The sequence below is a fragment of the Lissotriton vulgaris genome, chromosome 4_1 (assembly GCF_964263255.1).
Source record: "Lissotriton vulgaris chromosome 4_1, aLisVul1.2, whole genome shotgun sequence".
Taxonomy (NCBI): domain Eukaryota; kingdom Metazoa; phylum Chordata; class Amphibia; order Caudata; family Salamandridae; genus Lissotriton; species Lissotriton vulgaris.
The window spans coordinates 571,428,269-571,449,533 of record NC_141691.1 but is presented as its reverse complement, the minus strand read 5'-3'; the positions used below and the strand labels follow the sequence as shown (position 1 = coordinate 571,449,533).

General features: G+C 43.6%; 1 protein-coding gene across 1 annotated transcript in view; it reads right to left on the bottom strand.

Annotated features, from left to right (window-relative positions):
- ITGA9 (integrin subunit alpha 9) overlaps positions 1-21,265 on the bottom strand; it is an 885,057-nt gene that overhangs the window by 708,112 nt on the left and 155,680 nt on the right. Inside the window, exons 5-9 of the mRNA XM_086964777.1 lie at positions 19,161-19,228; positions 12,198-12,327; positions 7,159-7,244; positions 5,577-5,645; positions 2,045-2,182 (exon numbers count right to left, since the gene is read on the bottom strand). Of these exons, the coding sequence (XP_086820903.1) occupies positions 2,045-2,182; positions 5,577-5,645; positions 7,159-7,244; positions 12,198-12,327; positions 19,161-19,228 (491 nt within the window). The remainder of the gene's footprint in view (positions 1-2,044; positions 2,183-5,576; positions 5,646-7,158; positions 7,245-12,197; positions 12,328-19,160; positions 19,229-21,265) is intronic.

The window sequence follows — 21,265 nt, the reverse complement described above, 5'->3', positions numbered from 1 at the left end:
CCTTAAAGGCGCCTGGCTCCTTTGAAAAGATAAAGCGTAACCCTGTTTGGAAAACTTCAGTAAGATTAGTCATTGGTCCCTTGGACTGCTTCCTCCTCCCAACGAGGCTGACACCCCAAGTCACAACGAGGAAGAAGTCCAAAGGGGACCCTTATTATTAATCAGTTACCTCCGTAAATTGGGAATCAGTAACAGATCAGCGGTTTGTGACTGGAATTATGGTCACAAACTATTGATATGTATCTTACCGACTCACAATTTGAAAGGGGCATCCTTAGCACACCCCTTCATAAATGCTTTTTGGTATGAGTTTCTAAACCCATATTGAGAATCGGAAAAAGATTTCTGAATTGCAAAATTGGGTTAGTACATCAGAAAAAATCGATTTAGCAGTTGTCAAACCAGGGTTTACGACTGCTAAATCACTTCATACATCAGGCCGTTGATACTGCTTCGGCATATTCTCCATTGCTATAAATGGTTTTTGGTACTCTCTGCAGAAAAGGCTGTAGTTATAGAGATGCAGTCAAATACATTGTGCCCAATATCTAGCTTGAGAAAGGAGAGCCAATGGACTGCTCTTTGAATTATACTACCAATTTGTGATACCTTGTTGATGACTTACATGCCAGATTTATCTGGAAACCCTCCAGACAGCAGAATCTGGCCTGAGTTACTGACAGGACAGTGTGCATTGCTGTGATGAACATATTGATTAAACCCCTCAGAGGAGGCTCCGACATCAAGACTCATCTGGTAATATTCTACAGGATTCTGGGCAGTGAGGGCAAAAATCTCAAATGGTGACCCCTAGGGCATGCAGTTCTTGCTGTGTCTTTCTTTGTTTTGACACCGAGGCCAGAGACGGCCCGTCCATTTGAGCAGGGGAGTGTCGCTCCCCGAACAAAAGCCCCAGAGCTGAAAAATAAAATGGCAATAAAGTTTATTTATTATTTCTCACCAACCCACCCATCCCAAACTGAGTGTCTTAATGGGGCAGGGCCACTGCTGCACATTGGCAGCAGGGAGCTTTGTGCTCTTGAGTTTAAAAAGTGCATGTCTCTTTGGCCGGACATCTTGCGATGTCCAGCCAGCCATGCGCGTTTTAAACCTCTCTAACCCAGCTAGAGAAAGCAAAGGTCTCCAGTGATCTTGTGAGCGCTGATAGAGGCCGCTCCCACCAATCCTACTGCTGCTTTCATGATTCATGAGAGCAGAGCCATGATTGGCTTGGGAGTCGGAGCCTGCCTGCCTCATGGAGTGAAGGATCGAGGAGGATGATGCACTTTTAGAAAAGGTAAGAGCCTTTTATTTTTTTAAATCCCTGCCCCACCACTCGGGACATGTCAGCTGCCATTGACCGAGACCCTAAGTATTTGTATTTGAGATGGTGCATTATCCATAGCTATCGGAACAGTTGTGCAATGCTGGCTTATGTGCAATTTTATATTACAAGTAAACCTTGGCAAGTCAAAACTACCATTTTGTTTCAGGCTTTGTACTGTGCCTCTAGAGTAGCCAGTACAGTTTTAACCATTATTAGAACATTGGAATGTTGGGAGCTCCATTGAAAACAATGGAGTGCTCCGGGCTTATAATGGCTGGTATAAGCCTGGAGCTCCAACATTCCAATGTTTCTTTGTTCACAGCTCTGGCTGTGAACAAAGGCTTCAGGGAGCCTGAGGGGATTCCAATCCCCTCACGCTCCCATAAGGCTTTGTTCTTTTTTGTTATAACATTCTGCCTTCTAGTAGCAGAATATTCGAATAGCCTTATAGCCCTTCGTAGCTGGGCTATACCGGCTATTAAAGTCCCTTTCCCTTGTTAAAGGCCATCGCCTTCGGCTCGGGCCTTTAACGCTGGCGAGGGCCATTAATAGCTGGTATAGCCCTCTATGGCGGGCTATAAGGCTATAATAATATCATTTTAGTCCTTTCCCAGCATCTCCTCTAATAACGTTCAATAACAAGGACATGTATTGGTCATTGTTGCAAAGAAGCCATGCATCATAGGAGTAAAATAGATGCCCACTGGCAGTACTTACATTTCCTTTATTGATGTAGACGGTGACGAGCCCCTCGTCCCTCACCTCGGAGAACATGGGCGCCCCGACCAGCAGGTCTGAAAGACCGTCAGAGTTCAGATCAACTGCACATAAGGAGGAGCCAAAGTAAGAGCCCATCTGTAACCAAGCCGAGTCACAACAAAGCATTCAGTATCAGCCCAGACAGGAAGTCGCACGTCTTGTTCAGAATCAGGCCCTGCCGCACTTCACATTTAGCAGCCATCTTATTTCATTACAATAACGTTTGCACAAGTGGGAATGATTCCAGAGCATTTCTTTATACATTATGTTCACAATTCCTATTTTAGCTTCAGTCTGGGCACCCATCCTATTCTCCGCTGATAATTCCATTCCCTCAGGTCATACCTTTTTTGGACAAATTTGCCAAATAACCCACCCATCCTACATGTTCTGTTTATGGTATCTTCATACTTTGGATGTGTCAGGCATGTTGGGTCACAGTTTGATCAATCTCAGAAGTAGCCGAGCAGCCCTGTGTTGTATCTGCTCAGACAGGCTGGAAATAAACCATATGTCTAATTATGTGTAATGTCTTTCAGGAGATCATAGAGTAGAATAATCTACTATATCACATCTCACTCTGCTGGCAAACGTTTGATCTAGTTCATGTGCACTCTCTTTTTGTACTATGAGCACTATGGTGCCAATCTTTGGCTTTCAGTGCTATTGAAGAATAAAAAGATGATGATAATTATGAGAATTTTTGGTACTGCTCATTTAAGAAATACTGCCGCTACTATTAATGGAGTTGTTGTTTTTTTGTACCAGAGTCTTAGCTCAGTGTGTACTTTCTTGTTGAGAAGGAGCCTGGAGAGGTCATACAGAAAGTCTTCCTCAGCATGAAGCCAAGGAAAATGTTTCTTTTTGGTGATGCCCTGGAGCATGAGGACAACAGAGGACCCAGGGACTTATAAAAACTGCCACCCTCTGGAGCCCGCAGATGGATAAAGTAGAATCTACTGATGAGAGTGTAGACGCCACACGTGGTTCCATGTGGCTAAAACCGGATAAAGGCTGCCCCAACAACCCCTGCGGCCCAATTAGTAAACAACCCTCTCACTTTGGCCTCTTGTCCGCTCCTGACATTTGTACCCTAGCCCCTTGAAGATTAATTAGCATTTTGTGCCTATAAATATGACAGGAGGGCGTGCTGTTACTTAGTATCTGAATATTTGAGCCCTTATTACAAGTTAGGCGGAATAGGTGAGGTATTCACCATACATGAACAGAAGATTTAACACGGAGTCAGGTATTTACCAGAATGATACATACCTCCTGTTCTGACTTTTGTAACTTGCAAATGAAGCATAACATGCAGAATTGGTATTTAAAACACTGAATACCCCGTGACTTGCTTTTTTTACGGGCCTCTCCCCTCCCCGCAAGGAAAGGAATTTATCCCTGCACTTGTAATCAGTGCCTTAGTGGTTGTATGTTGTGGTTGTATGTTAAACACTTAACTGTTGTTACATTGCCTGGACCGAAACATAAGGTAAGAGAGTAGCCAGGTTTAAAACTGGGGCGGAAATATTATAAACACTGCATGCAACACATGGGAAAAAAACTGCTTTATCAGCATCTTATATCATCCCAGCTAGCACAGCTATTATTTTGATGCACCAATCAGAGTTCCTGTATAGGAGCCACATAGACACTAAAGAAATTTAGCAATGACATAATCAATCTTCAAAAATGCTCTCATCGATAATCACATATTTTAAAACGATGCCACTATTTTAATATACATCACAAATAATTACAATGAGTTTGTTGTGTGTTTCTTGTATGGCCCATTGTCGTTTTCCCTATGTTAGCCTAATTGTGCACCTTGTAGGCTGCTTTTATTTTGTACACATTACTAAATATCAAGCTTCCCTTTTTGCCACATTGTATTTTTACACAGAACCAGGACATGTTTTCGTATTCTCATCTTTTCCTGGGATTTAGTTTGAACAGTCTAGGAAGGTGAAACAACATAGCCCCTTGATATTCTCTCTGATCAGACACTAGCACATAGACATAATAAAAGAATGGAGCTGCTGTTTTGAACACACATATCTTGGCATATAACTAAGGACAGGGGTTCTGAAAAAAACACACACACAGAACGAAGTTCTTGAGACAAGAGTGCTGCGTCAGCTGAGATGTAGAACATCCACCTATGTATGTTAAGGTACGGGGTCCGTCACTAAACCCAGAGATCTATAAGATATAACCACTTAGCTTCAGTAGAACAGGGGTGGTTAGGCAGATCTGTCAGATAACATGACAGGGCTTTTTATTGTATAGTTTATTAACCATGCTGATGACATTATTGACATGTATTTGTTTTCTAATTGTATTGTATTGTAATTGCATTTATATAGCGCTTACTACCCCTGATGAGGCATCAAAGCGCTTTTTCGGAATGTAGCACACTACTCCAGAACCTATAAAGTATTAGTGGTAAATTAGTATAGTGAAATATTAAAATAATTTGAGTGGTGGATATGTTAGACAGTTATTTGGATTGAGAAGGATAGCGGAAGGATAGAAGAAGGAAAAAGGTTTGCATTTATATAGCGCTTGTTACCCATGAAGGGTCCTGTTATTTGGATTGAAAAGGGATGAGTAAAAGGGAGGTGGAGAGGGGGAGAGTCAGAGGGAAGGGTTTAGAAAGGCTTGTTTTGGGAGATAGGAATAGTAAAAGCGGTATGAGATATAAGGAGGGGTAGAGCAGGGAAGAGTCTTGAAAGGGTAATTTTTGGGATCATAGTAATGGTATGGGGTTTGATATGAATGAGAGAGAGGAGGTAGAGGATATACTGATAGAGGCATAGGGTGAGAAATGGGGTAGTGCATTGGAAAGAGTAATAGAAAGAGGTTTGAGATGAGTCAGAGTTGAGGTAGAGGATATATTGAGAGTGGTATAGGGTGAGAAATAGGTTAGAGCATTGGATAAGCACAATTACTGCATCTTAGAGCACAACAGTTTAAATAAACATTGTAAACTTCCTTTGTGACTCTTTTTTATCTTATTGTGAACAAGTGAGAGAATGAAGGGTGTGTCCTATTACACAATCCCTGAGAGGGTCGTAAGTGTTGTGGTCTGGGGTGCCAAATCACTTGTTTCTTTGGAAAGGTTAGGAGGGCAAGTGAGGCACAATAGCTAGTCGGACTCAGGCTTATAGATACTGAGGTGGTATGGTGGTGCAGTCCCTACATACTGATGTTCTATAGTCCCAAGCATAGGTCTGTTCCTGAGCAGAATCCCTCAACAAGTTAGTAAGTATAGTTCTCAGCCCCAAAGAGTATCTGTGCCCTAAATGGAATTAGTGTTCACCATCGCAGTAAGTAGACAGGCAGCCGCAGAATAGCTATTTATTTACAGTATTCAAGCACTTGCTGTGGGAGAACAGAGCCTTGCAGGTGCAATTCTATCCCACTCAAATGTTCCTAAAGACAAAAGGTTTAATAGAACTGGTGACTACTTGAAAAAAAAATGACTCACCTTTTTGCCCGATGCCTGGAAGATCTTAATCAGTGACCCAGAGCGCTTGTCAGGCCTAAAAATATAAACCTAAAAAATATGAGAAGAGGTTAAATAAATCAACAGAGCTGTTAGTGAGCGTCTAGACACAAGCCCCCTTCATATAAGAGATGCACCAAGCCAACATTGCCACTATTTTAAATTAATATTTACACACTTCATTCTATGTGGCTGCCACATAAATCACACTATTCTGATTTAATATGTATATTCAAGGGTTGCATTAAATTAATGTACGGAAACATTAGAGAAAAGCAGCGTAATGAAGTACTTATGCAAGCTGTACAGCTAGCCACATAAAAAGCTGTGTGTATACTCAATTCTTTTGCATGCCAACTGGTAGTAGAAAACAGAACTTTGAGACATGTGCTAGCAAATTATTTACTTTATAAACTTGTGTCACTTTACTGGATGCTGTGTTCGCATCACACTTGAACTTTTCTCTTTTGTGTCCACCTCGTTTTTGACATGTTGATCGCGCATACTGCCTCTGCTCATCTCTCTTGCATCAAGTTGTTTGTTGAGAAAGGCTGAACTCAGCACCATGGTGCTCTCACAACTGTCCCAGTCAGCCGAAAAGAGACTTCCCTGGAGGGCATCTTCTCTCCACTGACGTCACCAGCAGTGGCATAATGATGGGGCCGACTGCAGGATATGGTGAGGGCCCCCCAGTCTCACATATATCTCAAAGATATTCATTGACCTTGGGCTCAATGGGGTCCCTCTTAAATAATTGGGAACCCCCTACACCCCAGGCGTTACACCCCTGGTCATCGGGCCTTGACTTGATTGGGACACTGTGTTGTCACCATGTTTATTACTGCGTGGCGCTGCCTGAAAGCAGCTGTCTCGCTGCAGACACCCGTAGGGTTTGTAGAAGATCTTTCTTAATTACTCTTAAATGTTATGCTTATATTATGGGCTTTTGTGCCGTGCACAATGCTATGGCGATCTGCATTTTTAGCACTAAAGTTATTTGTTCCTTTGCCTCCCACAAAGTTTTTTGTGCCACAAAAGTTAGTAAGATGGTTCAAACATTGATGTCTGCTGTGCCCTCTTTGTCATAGGTTTGAATTCCAACATGGACAACGCAGAACAGGTAGATAAACTGAATACAGTTTAATTTGAAATAATAAACTGAAATGAGAAACGGCATCAATGCAGTATAAAAAACAATGTATATGAAAATCAGATATTAGAATACTATTATTATAAAAAAATTCTGACAGTTACTACAAGTGTCTCAAAATGCCCCAAGTATCGCTTTATTCCTTCCTGGTCGCTGTTTTACAACCTATCGGGTGCTCTGTCTGGCCCCTCGCACTGACCCACAGCAGAATGACAATAACACAGAAATGTTTAAACTGGGACCTTAGACTTGCTTATGTCATGACTGCGACAGTTCATTTACGGCGTCAGGCAGCCATGTCAGGCCGGGGCGGCTATCCCTCTGCAGACAAACACAGCATCGCCGCTAGGAATCATGGGAGCGCAAGGGGCACGCGCTCGAGGACGGTTGATACCGCGCGACTCAGAACCCCACCTTTCCGATGCCGCCGTCCTGCGGCGCTCCTCCGACGACGTCTGTGGTGGTAGGCTGGGAGAAATGGCCGGCTGTCACCGCGTATCCTGCACAGAGGAAGTGGGGGTGGCGAGAAAAACGACAAAAGGAAAGGCAAGAGATTAGACAGCAGACATCTGGATGTCACTAATCAGGTTTTCATTGTCCCCTGGGAGAGAAGATCCCAACATCAAGGGAGAGGGAGGAGGTGGTGTGATTCCACCCAGAACTCACAGCAGCTAGCCCAGGCAAAAGGTCAGTCAATTTGCAACTGTTCCGTGAGAGCACCCATGTGGACACAGTCAGGTCGGTATATGGAATTGTCATGATCCCTGCTATACCGCTGAATAGAACCCGACCCAGCTGTGCATTCTGATTGGTCTGTAGGTATCTACCAGGAAGGCTTAAGGGCCTTGCCTGCTAATTTGTTCCATGACACTGTGAAGCAACTAGTAGCCAAAAATACCTCGAATGTAATCAGGTGACCGAAGTGAGCAAGCTCTACGCAGCCTAGAAGAGGCTCATTCTGTTCATCTATCTCTTCATCCTTTCATCCATCCATTCATACATCAATGTATCTTTTCACACTTCCATCCTTCCACTCACGCTTCCAACCATTCATCCATACATCTGCCCATCCATCCATTCTATGCCATTCATCCATCATTTCACGCTCTTCTAGTAATCCATCCTTTCACGCCTCTATCCAGTTTTCTATCCATCCACTCATCTATCCAGCCTTTCATATTTCAGGCTATTCTTTCTTTCAGCCATCCTTGAAAATGTTGTTTTCTCCTTCCATCCATCAATCCTGTTACATTGCATCCATCCTTTCATCCTTGTGCTCCTTCCTTCATATGAGTGTCTTCCTTCTTTACATTTGTATTTCCGTTCACTCTTCCTTCCTGCCACTCCCCTTCTCTCTCACTTTCCCTCTTTTTCATCTTTTCACATTCTGGGTCCCCTTTACTATTTGGTTGGCTTCACAGCACTCACCTCTGTTATGGCGTTCCCTACATTTTTTGTAGCACTTTTATTTGTAGAGGTGCAGTCAAAACAGGCTCATAAATAACTAATCAGTGTTTATAGTAATAACAGAACCCCAGCTTAAGCTTCTAAAGCAAGGGGCATTTCAATACCACTGCTGTGGCGCATAAAAGAAAATGGTCGCTCTTCCTCCACCTTGCGAGAACTCAGCAGTTGTTGATCGTGGTCCTTGTGATAGAGAAAAGTTCTTGACCAATCCCCTGTACCAGTATGCAACGCTTACAACGCGCGCGTTACCACGACCTACCATTACAACGCGGTCGTAACAACGAAAGTTGTTACCACGCATTGCGCTGGGGGGCGCTCAAGGATAGGAAATGATTTAATTTACTATTCCAACACCAGTCCCCGTGGATAGTAGGGAAGGTGTTGGGATAGTAAATTAAATCATTTCCTATCCTTGAGCGCCCCCCAGCGCAATGCGTGGTAACAACTTTCGTTGTTATGACCGCGTTGTAATGGTAGGTCGTGGTAAACGTATGCGTTCTAACGTCATACATCCCCCTGTACCTGGAGGGCCTACTGCTCACCTCATAGTCTTGTAATTGTAGTGGCTTGTGGGGGAGGAGTCACTATTGGAGGCGGGCTTAGGGCCAGGGCCAGTGTGCAGAGCAAACTCTGTTGCCATTATAAACCACCTTCCTGTCTATCTCTGGAGTGAGCATCCAGTTAATAATAAAGAAAAAAATATTCGTTGGAGATAATACTCCAAATGGATAGGCCATCAGCCTCATTACTGCATTCTCCGACCTGCTCCTCTGCCATTGGCTACCTAGGACAGTCCTTAGACTCTGACAAAATTCCCTAACAGGAGGACCTCTGAATTTTAACATATATGAGCATTTTTTTAAGGGAAACGTAAACCATACACATCTAAGCAAAACTAATGGTCAGTTGGCACAATTCTTTGTTTCTGCTAAACATCAGGCGAGGGGGAATAGTTCGAAATTATCTCAAATTGACACAGGGCGGATCCTCTATGATGGCGTAGGAGCGTCGCACCCCTGTGTTTGTTGTCCCCTTGACTGCTGTATTAATTTCTTTAATTCCCACTGCCGCTAACTGGGTTGGGTGCACACTTTTACTAATGAGTGTGCATTATGCGTGCATGGGTGGGGCTTAATTATTGACAGCAGACACATGTTGCCTGGGTCTGCATTTAACTTCAGTGTTAGTGTGCATGTCAGGTTGGATGGGTGTCTTTCCACGTCCAACCCGACATGCGCACTTGAAGCCTCTTCTATTTCCGCATTGTTAGTGAGCTGAGGATTTCAGCCTCACCCATACTGGTCTTCTGAGGGGCGCTTACTTTGCCTGCTCCATCCAACGCTGGCGCTGCTTTCATGCTGATTTTTAATATAAGCAGCATGGAAGCAGTGATACAAATGGAAATGGTGTTGCCTTTTTAAACAGATTTGGATTAAAATCAAGATTTTGCAACAAAGGTGCAAACTTTATGAAGAACCTTTAAAATAAATTGATGAAAATGTTCACACTCCAGTCTTTACATTTCCAGGAATGGGCTTGCCTGCGGCCGTAGTTAACGAAATGCTGAGGTAGTTTTCTTCTATATAGTTAATCGGCCTTCAGCAGTGCATCCGTTTAAAGGGTCACTATAAGTCGATATGTAACAGGGCGCACTCTTTTCTTTGATATACATTAATTTTCCACACGCATGCTGAGATTGTAACATTTGGCTGCGGGAGCGAAGAGCCAGGTTTCACCTGTAACAATTTCCTAGTTTCGGTTTCACTCAAAATTGACCCAGCAGGTAGTCACCATATTGACCCAGCAGCAGTCACCATATTTTCTAATAATATATCACAGTGAGTTATTCACTCATGCTGAGGACAGCTTCCAGCCTGCACTAACCCCATTCAACCTTCGGAGGTCAAAAAGTTGTGCATTGGGAATGTTGGTTTTGGTAACATATATGGGTTATATTTGAAGCGCCACTGAGCAGCAGAGCATGAACTGTTCAAAAGTGCATTAGAATGCCATTTACAGACAATACAGCTAACTTCAGACTGCTGCTGTGCTTGCATACTGCCCTTAGGTGGTTTAATTTTGCAATATTAATTGGCAGGTGTTTTTGGCACGGCTTCAACATGTAAAATGTTTAATGGATATCCTACGTTGTCCTCTGACATTGAAATTGTGGTTCAAGGTGAACTTTCTATTGATTAATGCAAACCTTTGCCACTGTACTGGTAGTGTAGCTTGTATTGTGATGTAAATGTGAGAATGTGGCTAGCGCAACAGTAATTAACTCAGGCCTCATGCTGTACCTTTGTCATTATCATATGAAATCCCCTTATTGATATCATAACTAGACTTTCACAATTGCCTTATTAACCTTGCTTTCTCAAATGTAATTGAAAATACACAATTTGCCCACTCTTTTAAAAAAAAAATCGGGGGGGGGCGGGGTAGGGGTGATACCTGCAGAATCCCCCTTACAACGGTCGGGCTCGCTCACCATAGTGCCCTCATCCCAAACTTTTAGCCACACCACTTCACAATGTCATCAGCTGCCACTGCACAAAATCCCTCTTAAAAAGAGCATTGTCCAAACAGCTATGAAGAGCTCCGGTACAAAGTAGAAGGTAAGATTGGGTGCAAGGCATGGTAAGTCTCTGCGTCCCATGTCCAACTTGAATAGTCCTGATCTTTAGGTAATTCCAAGATGGTTGAAATACTGAGCACTTAAAGCATGGTAGGGAGACCAGCTCACCTACAGATCAGCTGCATCATGTTTGGTAGGAATCAATTGTCTAGTGTGCTTTTGGGAGCCTGAAGAAAACTGCCTGTGTGGTGAGTCAGTAATACTTGTCTGGTGTTGTTCTCGCATCAGGCAGTGCCGGCTCCTGGTGGGTGTGCTACCGGGAGGTGACTTGGACCGGGGAAGGGGCAGGGTGGGGGTAGTAAATACCGGAATATGGATGAATGCAGATAAGTTGACATTTAAATCAATAAAACAAATTTCGTTGTGTGCGCTGAATTACATTTGGCGATGCAGCTCGCGCAATGGAATTTGTTTTACTGATTTTATTGTCAACTTACCTGCATTCATCCGTATTCCGGTGTTTACTACCCCCCACCCTGCCCTTCCTCCGCCCCACGTCACCGGCCGTTAGCACTCCCAATAGGAGCCGCTACTGGCATCAGGCACCCTTTTTAAAAATCTTAAGAGTAGTCAACTAGGGAACATGCATGCAGTTCTACGAGAAGAGCTAACGGCAAAAGCATGTGTTTACGTCAAGTGCCCTCTTCCAAAGTACATTCGGGATTTCAAAAGCTGTATTTGTTTTTCCTAATGGCAAAAAAGCTAGTGTCCCCTGGGACACACAGAGAGTTCCAAAAAACAAAAGGCAGGGATCTACCTTGATCTCTGGTTTCTTGGTGAGAGAAGTCCAGTGAAGGTTTGTCAACCTAGCCCGCCGTTTTGGGATACTTTATATAAGATGGTGATGCTTGGTGCCTTTTCACTGGTAAGTAGGCCAGCACAAACTCATTTCACATGTCCTAGCGCTCAATCACCAGAGGGTAATGCAATTTATTCATCTGGGAGTCTGAGGAGAAATGACACTTTATCACTGAGCCAGACCGACTGGTTCATCCCTTCTGGTTTAAGCTACAGGAATACAATTTAAACAATGTATACATGTGTCCAATAAGGTGGTTTCATAAATACAACACACCAAGACCGTAAACAGCCCATGTGCAGAAGCAGTCACTGCATGCCGCTAAAGGAGTACAGTCCCCTCTGCTTGTGTGAGGTTTTAGAAGATTTCTGAAGACAAGAGATGGGCTCCTTCTCCCACTACCCTCTTCTCCCACTACCATCACCTTTATGCATAGAGCGACTATCGCAAACAGGCATACAAATCATCTTAAAATTATCAAATGCTCAGTGCAGAAGGTCTAGTCTGCACACCCTTTTGTTGTTCATTGTGGACCTCAGGAGCACTTACCTAGGTACGTATAGCGCCTGGCTATCACAGCTTCATCGTTGAGTTTGAAGTACATGTTATCAGTGAGATTCAACACTTTAACTGTGCCGGTCCAATAATAGGATCCTGGTGCTCCCATAACCACCAATTCCTGGAAAAAGACACAAAGAGGAAAACATAGTGAACAAAATGGTGACTTTAAAGACGGGCAAGAAGGTAAATGCTGCTCTCGCATTGCACATTATTTATTCAGCCACTCACTTCGGATACAAAGGGAACTGCATTGATCAACAGTGGAAGGCGTGTGGACTTCAAACAATCCAACCTATGCCGCCACAGGCTACACAGTCCCGAAAGCAATAAAAGATCCTGGTTGCTCACCAAATGACACACAAGAGCCGATCACTCAGTGAAGACTACCTGAGCTGCTGCATTGATGCTAATCCACAGGAAATTTGTTCCAACAGCAACTCAAAATCTAGAGACTTACAAATGACGTCAGCACTAGTGGATGACGGAAGAAGGCAATGCAATACAACAATATGGATGATAATTTTTAGCAATGCTCTTAACTATCCATGCATCCAAATCATCCATTTGTCATCCATCCATTTGTGTATCTGCATCTCTGGCAAATCCATTTTTGATGTGCATATCCATCCATTCATCCGCCCATCCATCCATCCATCCATCCATCCGTTCCATATCATCCATTTTTGATCTGCGTATCCAGTCATTCGTCCGTCCAACCATCCATCCCTGGCTGTCCATTTTTGATCTGCACATGCATCTGTCCATCCATCCATCCCTGGCCATCCATTTTTGATCTGCGTATCCAGTCATTCATCCGTCCGTCCAACCATCCATCCCTGGCTGTCCATTTTTGATCTGCGCATGCATCCATCCATCCGCCCATCCATCCACCCATCCGTCCATCCCTGGCCATCCATTTTTGATCTGTGCATCCAATCATCCATCCATCCATGCGTCCGTCCATCCATCCATAAAATGGTTACTGAGACCCTCTATTCTGAGCATTGCAAGCGACCCATGCATTTAACCGCCAAGAGGGATGCATTGCAAGTAAACAAATTCCTTCATTCATGAAAGTCCCACAGAATGTAACGCACACAGTAGGACACCTCGGACCATACTCGTGGCCTGTGCTCGTCGGGAGCTGGTAAGACTACACTGTCATAGGAACTTCATGGACTGCAAGATACCTTTTCATGAAACGTGGGGCAAAAAATGAGAAAGGCCATCCCTGGATTGCGGGGCTTTGCGCTCGTGTTTGTGTGTGCGCGTGTGTGTGTGTGTGTGTGTAGGTGTGTGTGTGCGCGCGCTCACACATTCTATTCAGACAAACAAGGTGATACTTCTGTGGCTCGGGACTGGGAGCACAGATTTCTTTCATAATTAAGCTACACAAGGAAATAAAAAGCACAGGAAAATAAATGTACTAGAGTTGCACAAGCACAGACAAGGAAACAGCTGCTGCTGACCAAGTCTAACTCTTATCTGCCAATGTACCATGGTCACCGCAGTCACACCTGCTTCCTGCGTTACTCTTGGTCGAAATACTCTGCCCCACCTGGGTGTGCCTGTCCAAGGCCTTGCAGATATTCACTGTGCCGTGGCATGAGTCCACGCATCTCTGTACATTTACTGAAACATGAAGGAGTTCGATCCGCCCGATAATGTGCGTCGTAACCTCATAAGGAGGCATGAAGCGCTATGCAGTGAGTGCACCACCGGGCATATCTTAATGAATAACACGGGCTGGCACCCGTGCCCTTCCTTCCGGGTCATTATCTTCATCCCTCATTACAGGCCAGGCCTGGTATGCGTTTGTTGGAAGGATACCATTGGCTTGTTTGACAATAATAAACCACGTATTCTGCGCCTTACACTGTAAGAATTTCATTTAAAATGTTACATTAGATAGCTGAATGCAAAATTGCAAACAACACCAACTGAAATGATGCACTAGTACCCGTGGTACTTTACAGGCTTGCAAATACACAGCACTGCCTAACATCTCTACTCTGCATGCCAGCAGAAACTTCTGAAAAGGCTCACGAGCACCGGAAGTCATAGCCCGAGGTTCACAAAGGTCACTTCCTGGCTGTGCAGCCCAAAGGTCAGAGCATCACCAGGATGGGAACTCAAATGAGCAAGTCTAGTTTTAATCTACCAGAAGAATGAAGGAGAGCACACTTGTGTAAGCACTGTTCACAAGTACAGTACCTTGTAAAGATGGCGGCTGGCTACAAGGCAAATGGAAGATGGAAGGAAAGCTGAATAAGGCAGGCTGAGATCGCTTGAGTGATAACCCTGAAAGGAATAGGGTACTTTAAAGTGGGTCCACACAAACTGGTTTGAAGTACATCCACAGAAAGTGTGCAGACAGCGTGGGTATGTGCCCCGGGAGGGAATCTCTATGCTCCCCTCAACAGAGAAATACACTGGCACCAGTATTTATGAGCAGGAAAAAAGAGGCGAGAAGTATCAGCTTAGTGTTTCGCTTTAACAATCTTGCAGTGTAGACAAAGAATGAATTTCATTAGACTATTGTAAGGTAGTTAGATGGTGTGCGCTCATGTATTACACCAGAGGCTGCAGGGAGAAGCTTGCCCTTGATATCAATCGCACAGCCATTCACCAATTCGTTTTAAACAGTAAAGTATTATTCGCTCAGTAGTAAAAATGCCCAACAATGTTTGGTTGACACATTTTCTATCAACAACAAATGCCCAAACTCTCAGCAAACAAATTGCAAAGTCCCATGTTGACTTGACATATAGGGTTTTCCTACATATTATGAAGCACACAGGCCTTTCAGGAAAGTCAAACAAGTAGCTACTGCATTTATTATGTATGGTTGGTCATTTGTTGGTTTTTAGAGTGGCCTATGTGTGAAGAACTTTAGTGTTGTGCATGATACCCGCTGGTATACTCCAAACTGGTTGCAGTGGATATGTAGCTGTGTTTAAGCACACTACTGTAATGTCTGTAAGGTCATCCTTGTGCTGTGTCATCTCTACTTCTGGATGGACCCCACAGACCCACTTGTGTGGTTAAGTTTGGGTTGTACATCTCAACTTCTAGTTGGAACCCATACACTAACTACTTTGAGGGCAGTGATTACCCTTAGGTTGTGTCATCTTTGCATTTTGGTGGCCCTTCTGGCACATGTCTGTGGTCATCCTTGGGCTGTGCCATCTCTGCTTCTGATTGGACTCCGTTACCACCTCTGTGGTTAAATTTGTAATATGCATCTCGGCTCTTGAAGGAATCCATACACCATCTGCTGTGGTGTCTGTGATTATCCTTAGGTTTTGTCATTCCTGCTTCTGGTGGTCCCATAGACCTAATACAGTGTTGCCTGAATGGATTCATTCTTGTCTTTCACAGTACACTGCATCAGTCTCCTCGACAGGCTGACAGGCTGCTTCCAGGAGTTTTTCCTGGGTTCTTTACTCTCTGTGGTGTACATATGCCTTTCTACTCTGTCATTCTTTCCATGCCAATGATTCACTGAGGGTTTCTTACTTTATTATTCCGATCACTTCATAATCATATTTCTACCTGTCTTTCAAATTTAAAGGCAGTGCAAAGAATACATAAGTTCTTTTTTCCCAGTTTCTTTTGAGATCTCTCTTCTCATTACTTTTTCTGCTAACCAGTTACCTTTTGCTACTCCTACTCACAATCAAGATTCCATTTGTAATTCCTCTTGGAAGCATTTTGATGAAAACTCTGCTGTAGCTTAGGTATTTTGTTACCACCTCTTTAATATTTGCAAGAATAAAACTTTGTTTCCTTTTTCAACTACAAAATACTTTTTCGAAACTCATGTCTTTTATCCATTGTGTCACTGCTCATCTGACACTGACTTACTGAAGCGCATAACCGCCCTACCTGTGCAGAATGAATGAGTCTTTGCTATACAGTTTGCTATAATCTTCAACCCAACCACTGTATTTACAAATGGATTAGATCGATGTCTCTTTTGTTTTAAGTTCACTTTCTTTGCTTCATGTTCTTTGGAATCCCTGACCCTTCCTTGTTTGTGTTCCCTTATCTCTGTTTACACCCTCGTGGCCTTTTCGCTCTGCCGATCACAGTTTATCTGTGCCTCTGCCGCATTGTGCTGCTTCTTGTATCCACTCTTACACGTGTGGCGCCCACACTCTGGCCTTCTGACCCGTGACTCTCTCCCTCGCTGTTTATATGCAAGCCATTTTAAGGCGCCATCTTGGAATTGCTCAGCATGCTTGAATCTGGTGCCAGGTTGCTGTCATATTCTTTGCTGTTTGTTGTTTCATTCTCGTGTTTTCGCAGCGCTTTGAATAGAAGAGTCCCAACAAATCCAAATAAATAAATGTAATCTACTTCGCCGTTGAAAGGGACAGCCATTTTAACAGGATCCTGCTTACGTTTATGACAGGGCTGTTGGTCCAGGCCCTACCTTCGACCGATGCGAAGGTAATAAAATAGCGCCCAATAGCAATGCATTTTGCCTAAACCCACCTTGAAAAATGTGCCTTATTAATTCCTTTGAGACAAGAGAATGTATCAGCTTGTTGGACAGATAGACATTGCCCCATCTTTCTCCCCTTTAGGGACCCACATTAAAGCTTCTGCCATTTGCCCATTTGGGATGTTGTCACAGAGCAGGCATCCTGCTGCGGTTACTTAAATAGACAGATTGAAACTAGAGAATTAAACATATTTGCTTTTATTGTAAGGTTGTGTTGCTTTTGTAGCACACTGTTGTTTGATGTGGAGCTCATGAATATCAGTGCTCCAGTAAGGGCCTTTAGCACTGAAAACAGCACTCCAGATGAGGCCTCCGTAACTGGACACAATGCCCCCAAAAAATCCTTCAGACTAGAGCACAATGGAAAGAAGTGACCTCTAGAACTGAACACATCACCCCAGATAAGACCTCCAGAGCAGGTCACAATACCAACGAGGAGGTCTCCAGAATTATCCAGATCCGGGCTTAATATCTCGGTTGTAGAGTCCAGATCAACATACATCACCACAGGTGTGGCCTCCAGTATGAAACAATATCCCAAACCTGGACTGCAGATTGGAAAACAGTATTCAAGAAGCAGCCTCCAGAAAAGGCACCCAGAACTCAATCTGGTGCTGCAAATGGGGCTTGAGCCCATTGACACAAAACCAAGATTATGGCTCTTTCATTTTCATCATTTCTCATCCAGCACCCCAACATTCTTTTTGTTCACCACACAACCATGACATAATGCAAACCCATGTCTATGCTCTGTGCAGAAAGTGTAATACTGCACAGCAGCTACACGTTGTACATTTTGTTTGCAAACGTATATGTGAGGGAAGCTTGCACTGTTGCTGATGCCGATCATGTCCTGTGTGTCAGGAAAGTTTGCACTGTTTCTGTTATGCTGGCCATGCGCTGTGCATGTTAATTGAGCTTGGTAAACTATTTCCACTGTACAAAACCCACATCTATTGACTTTGTCAAAGCCTTTTCCTGGTATCTGGGAGGAGTACATGGACATATCAGGGAGGCTGCAATGGGTGACCCATCTCAACATTCCTGGCTTCACGCCCTGATAAAGAGAGACTGGAGGGGGAGAGGCTGGGCAGAGGGATAAGGTTCTTCAGGGATCAGAAGAGTGTGGGGTAAGATGAAGAGATTTACGTCAGTGAAGTTTGATAAGGACACAAGATTTATGGACTTCATCCAGAAGTATTAAAAGTAAGGAGTTCCGGGGAGAGGGGGGCGCTGGGTTGTAGACAGGCGATAGTGATGTGTGGGAGTTAAAGAAACGGTTTGCCATCTAAGAACTCAAACGTGTGAATCTATCTTATCTGTGCTGCATGAACAGTTAAACAGTTATCTTCGTAGCTGCCAATCCCAGCAAAGAGGCGGTCCCTGTGGGTATGATTTGTTTGCTGAAACTGCAGTGGCCAATGAAAGTTCAAGTATACGAGTGTACTTCACCTCATAATTCTGTTTGTGAAAGCCGAAGAAAAAGATTTGTTTAAAAAAAGACTTGCAGACCAATGCATTTGTTGCAAGGTACTATGAGGTCCCGCATAGCTGAAGTGCAAACCAGACGCAATATCCCACAGGCATACAAAAGTGCGTACTGGACAAGGTTGCCCCATGAGTGCAAGAAAACACTCACTAGAAAGCACACAACGTCAGACAAGACATGTTAGAGAACTAAGGACACACGGAACACAGTTCAGATGTTAGATATTGTTGGGTAGCACCAAGATCACAACAAATAACCATCATTAACAATAAACAATTACAATCCCTTGCAAAAGACATCAGTCAAAACAACGCGCTCACAGCAAACATAGCTCAGAGGCACCGTATAGCTGGAAATCATCAAGCTGACAAAAGGTGCCCACTCACCAGAATATATAAAACTCATAACTAAACAATACACTAAACCAACACACATACATCACATATCTCGTCTAATTATAGAGATACTTTGGACCCTAATAAGACAATACTCTCATTTGCCTCAGACGCATACATCAAACATGGCAATGCACATACCAACTCTACCAGATAGCTCATACCCAAGTTGGTAAAGACCTCTGGCTACACACGCCTAATAACTAAAACACACAAGCAATAAAGCCAATCCACGAAAGCAAAATGTTAGCCACATCCACAATTCTGATGATCCAACTCAAACTATCACAAAAAAACTCAGGCCGGTGACAGCATCCCTGAGGTCACAGTGTGAAGGTACCTAAACTCCAGCAGTGCTGCTGGCCATACTAATAGCAATATAGCGCTTCCCAAATGTATAGCACATTGATAGTAAATGGTTGTTGTACAAACAATGGCCAAAGCAGTAGCCATGAAGAACCATTTATAAATTCCCAACGTGCAACATGTAAAACAAGAGCAGGCATGGAAACACAATCAACAATGTCAGGAAACACCTGGAAGCAGCCATGACCAACCTCAGTGAAGAAACCTGCAATGCCGGCCTGGCACGATCCATGCTCCTCTCCATACTTCTTCTTGTATTCTGAAGGAAGGTGTGGTGGGGGAAGAGGAGGGAGAGAAAACAAATCCCAGTCAGTTGAGGCTCATGATTCTGAGGGTGGTATTCTACCAGGACACTTCCTCATATGCTCAGCCTCAAGACAACAAACCTAATCGCAGAAAGTACAATCTCAAAAGTTCATTGTTCCACAGAAAACCCTCAAGAAAAATAGCTGTATCCCACCTGGAGGGGGTAATTCTGGGGCGAATACAACCAGTGGCGGCTCGCCCAGAAAGTGCTGCAGGGCGGTGGGCGGGGGAGGGGCAGGGTGAGGGGGTAGTGGAGTCCGACATAAGACGGACAGGAGTAAGGTAAGTAATTAAATAAATAAAAATTTTACCTTGCGCTCGCTGCATCGCCGAGTTAGAGATGCAGTGCGTGCAAGGTAAAGTCGGACTCCACTACCCACCCCCCCACACCACACCCCACAGCACTCCCTCGGCGAGCCTCCACTGAATACTACCCTGGGCCATTAACAGTAGCCTAGAGTCTCTAGACATGATAAATCTTATTCTGGAGACACCTGGTCCGTTTTCACCGGGTGCAGATGCACACCTGGCGAGAACGTTGCATGGGCCAAAGGCAGGAGTAAAACCAGCCTCTGCCCAACCTGTGCAGCTATCCCGAGGAGAGGACATCACTCTTTCCAACGAATCCATCCCTGCCCTGCACGATCCTGACCCCAAGGCCTCCCAACCCTCAAGGTTGGCATTTTCTGCCTGCTTTGAGCAAGCAGGACATGTCCCTGACATTGGGGATAAACAAACAAAATTTAAACCCAGTATTCTTGGATCCGTGTGATTATGTCCTATTTCAGGGAAATGTATAAATATGTACTGACCCTCAGCAGCCACCTAACACAGGCTGGGGGCCTTGTATCAAAAAGATAACCTGTGAAAGCTATATGTTTCATGTATATGTGTTTTATTTATGTGTATATGTGCACGGAAAAAAAAGACCTAATAAAAAAAATAAAAAAATACTAATGGCTGAATTTATGTGGAATGATACCAGCTGGAATCTATGATTCTGGTTTCCTGGCATTTCCGCGACAATATCTGGCCAACTTGTAATGAGGGCCTGAGTGATATAATTCCTACATTCTGCCTCGGGATCCCAACAAAAACATGGACACCACGCAATCCTGTACACATCACTCTAGCACTACAAAATATGAATTGGCATCAGAGTGATTGAAAGGGATCATGTGGCAGGCACATAACCGTTGCTCCTTCCACGCACAACAACATACACTGGATACAGATAGGTTACTTTAGGTACTGTGCAAAATAGATGACAATAGAAAGCAGAATTTCTTTCCCATACAGCGATTCTCTGAATTCCTTTCTTTAAAAATATTTGTCAATTTCCTATTGGGAGAAAGGATCTTCCTCAGTGATGCCAAAATTCAGGCTTCCGTAGATTACTCAGACTTTTTCATAATTATTCCACCAGACGTGCAATGAAAATGGGTAATCAGTTACTCGCATCAGCAATCTCATTCCATTTTACCTAGTAGGTAAATCATGTCAAATAACATTATTTTGGATTTATTTATTGCACTAAAAGGGTGAACCGCATACGGATTTCCTCAAAACTCTATTTCTGTCCTTGTTCACTTTAAGGTGTTTGAGACACCCTCTTCAATGGTTTTTTGTATATCAGTTTACACATGCACGCTGATGACAATCCTTTTTCAAAACCATACCGAAATCTCGTTAGATGTTGCCATCTTCAATAAGCCACATTTTTGCCATTATGACATGGATGGACACTAGATGGCCAGGTTTTAATAGCCATATAAATGATATATTAGTGGCAGACACTAAACGTAAGATATCTGAATATATCTCTGTGCATTTATAAATATTGTAATCTATAGAGCATACGCCTAGTTAAATAGCAACCTTTAACAAAGCCAATAGGTCTCACTTATATGAGATCTATTGACTTTGTTTGCAAGGATTGGAGTGGCATGGAGTGGAGTGGTATTGTGTGGCATTGAATGGAGTGGCAGTG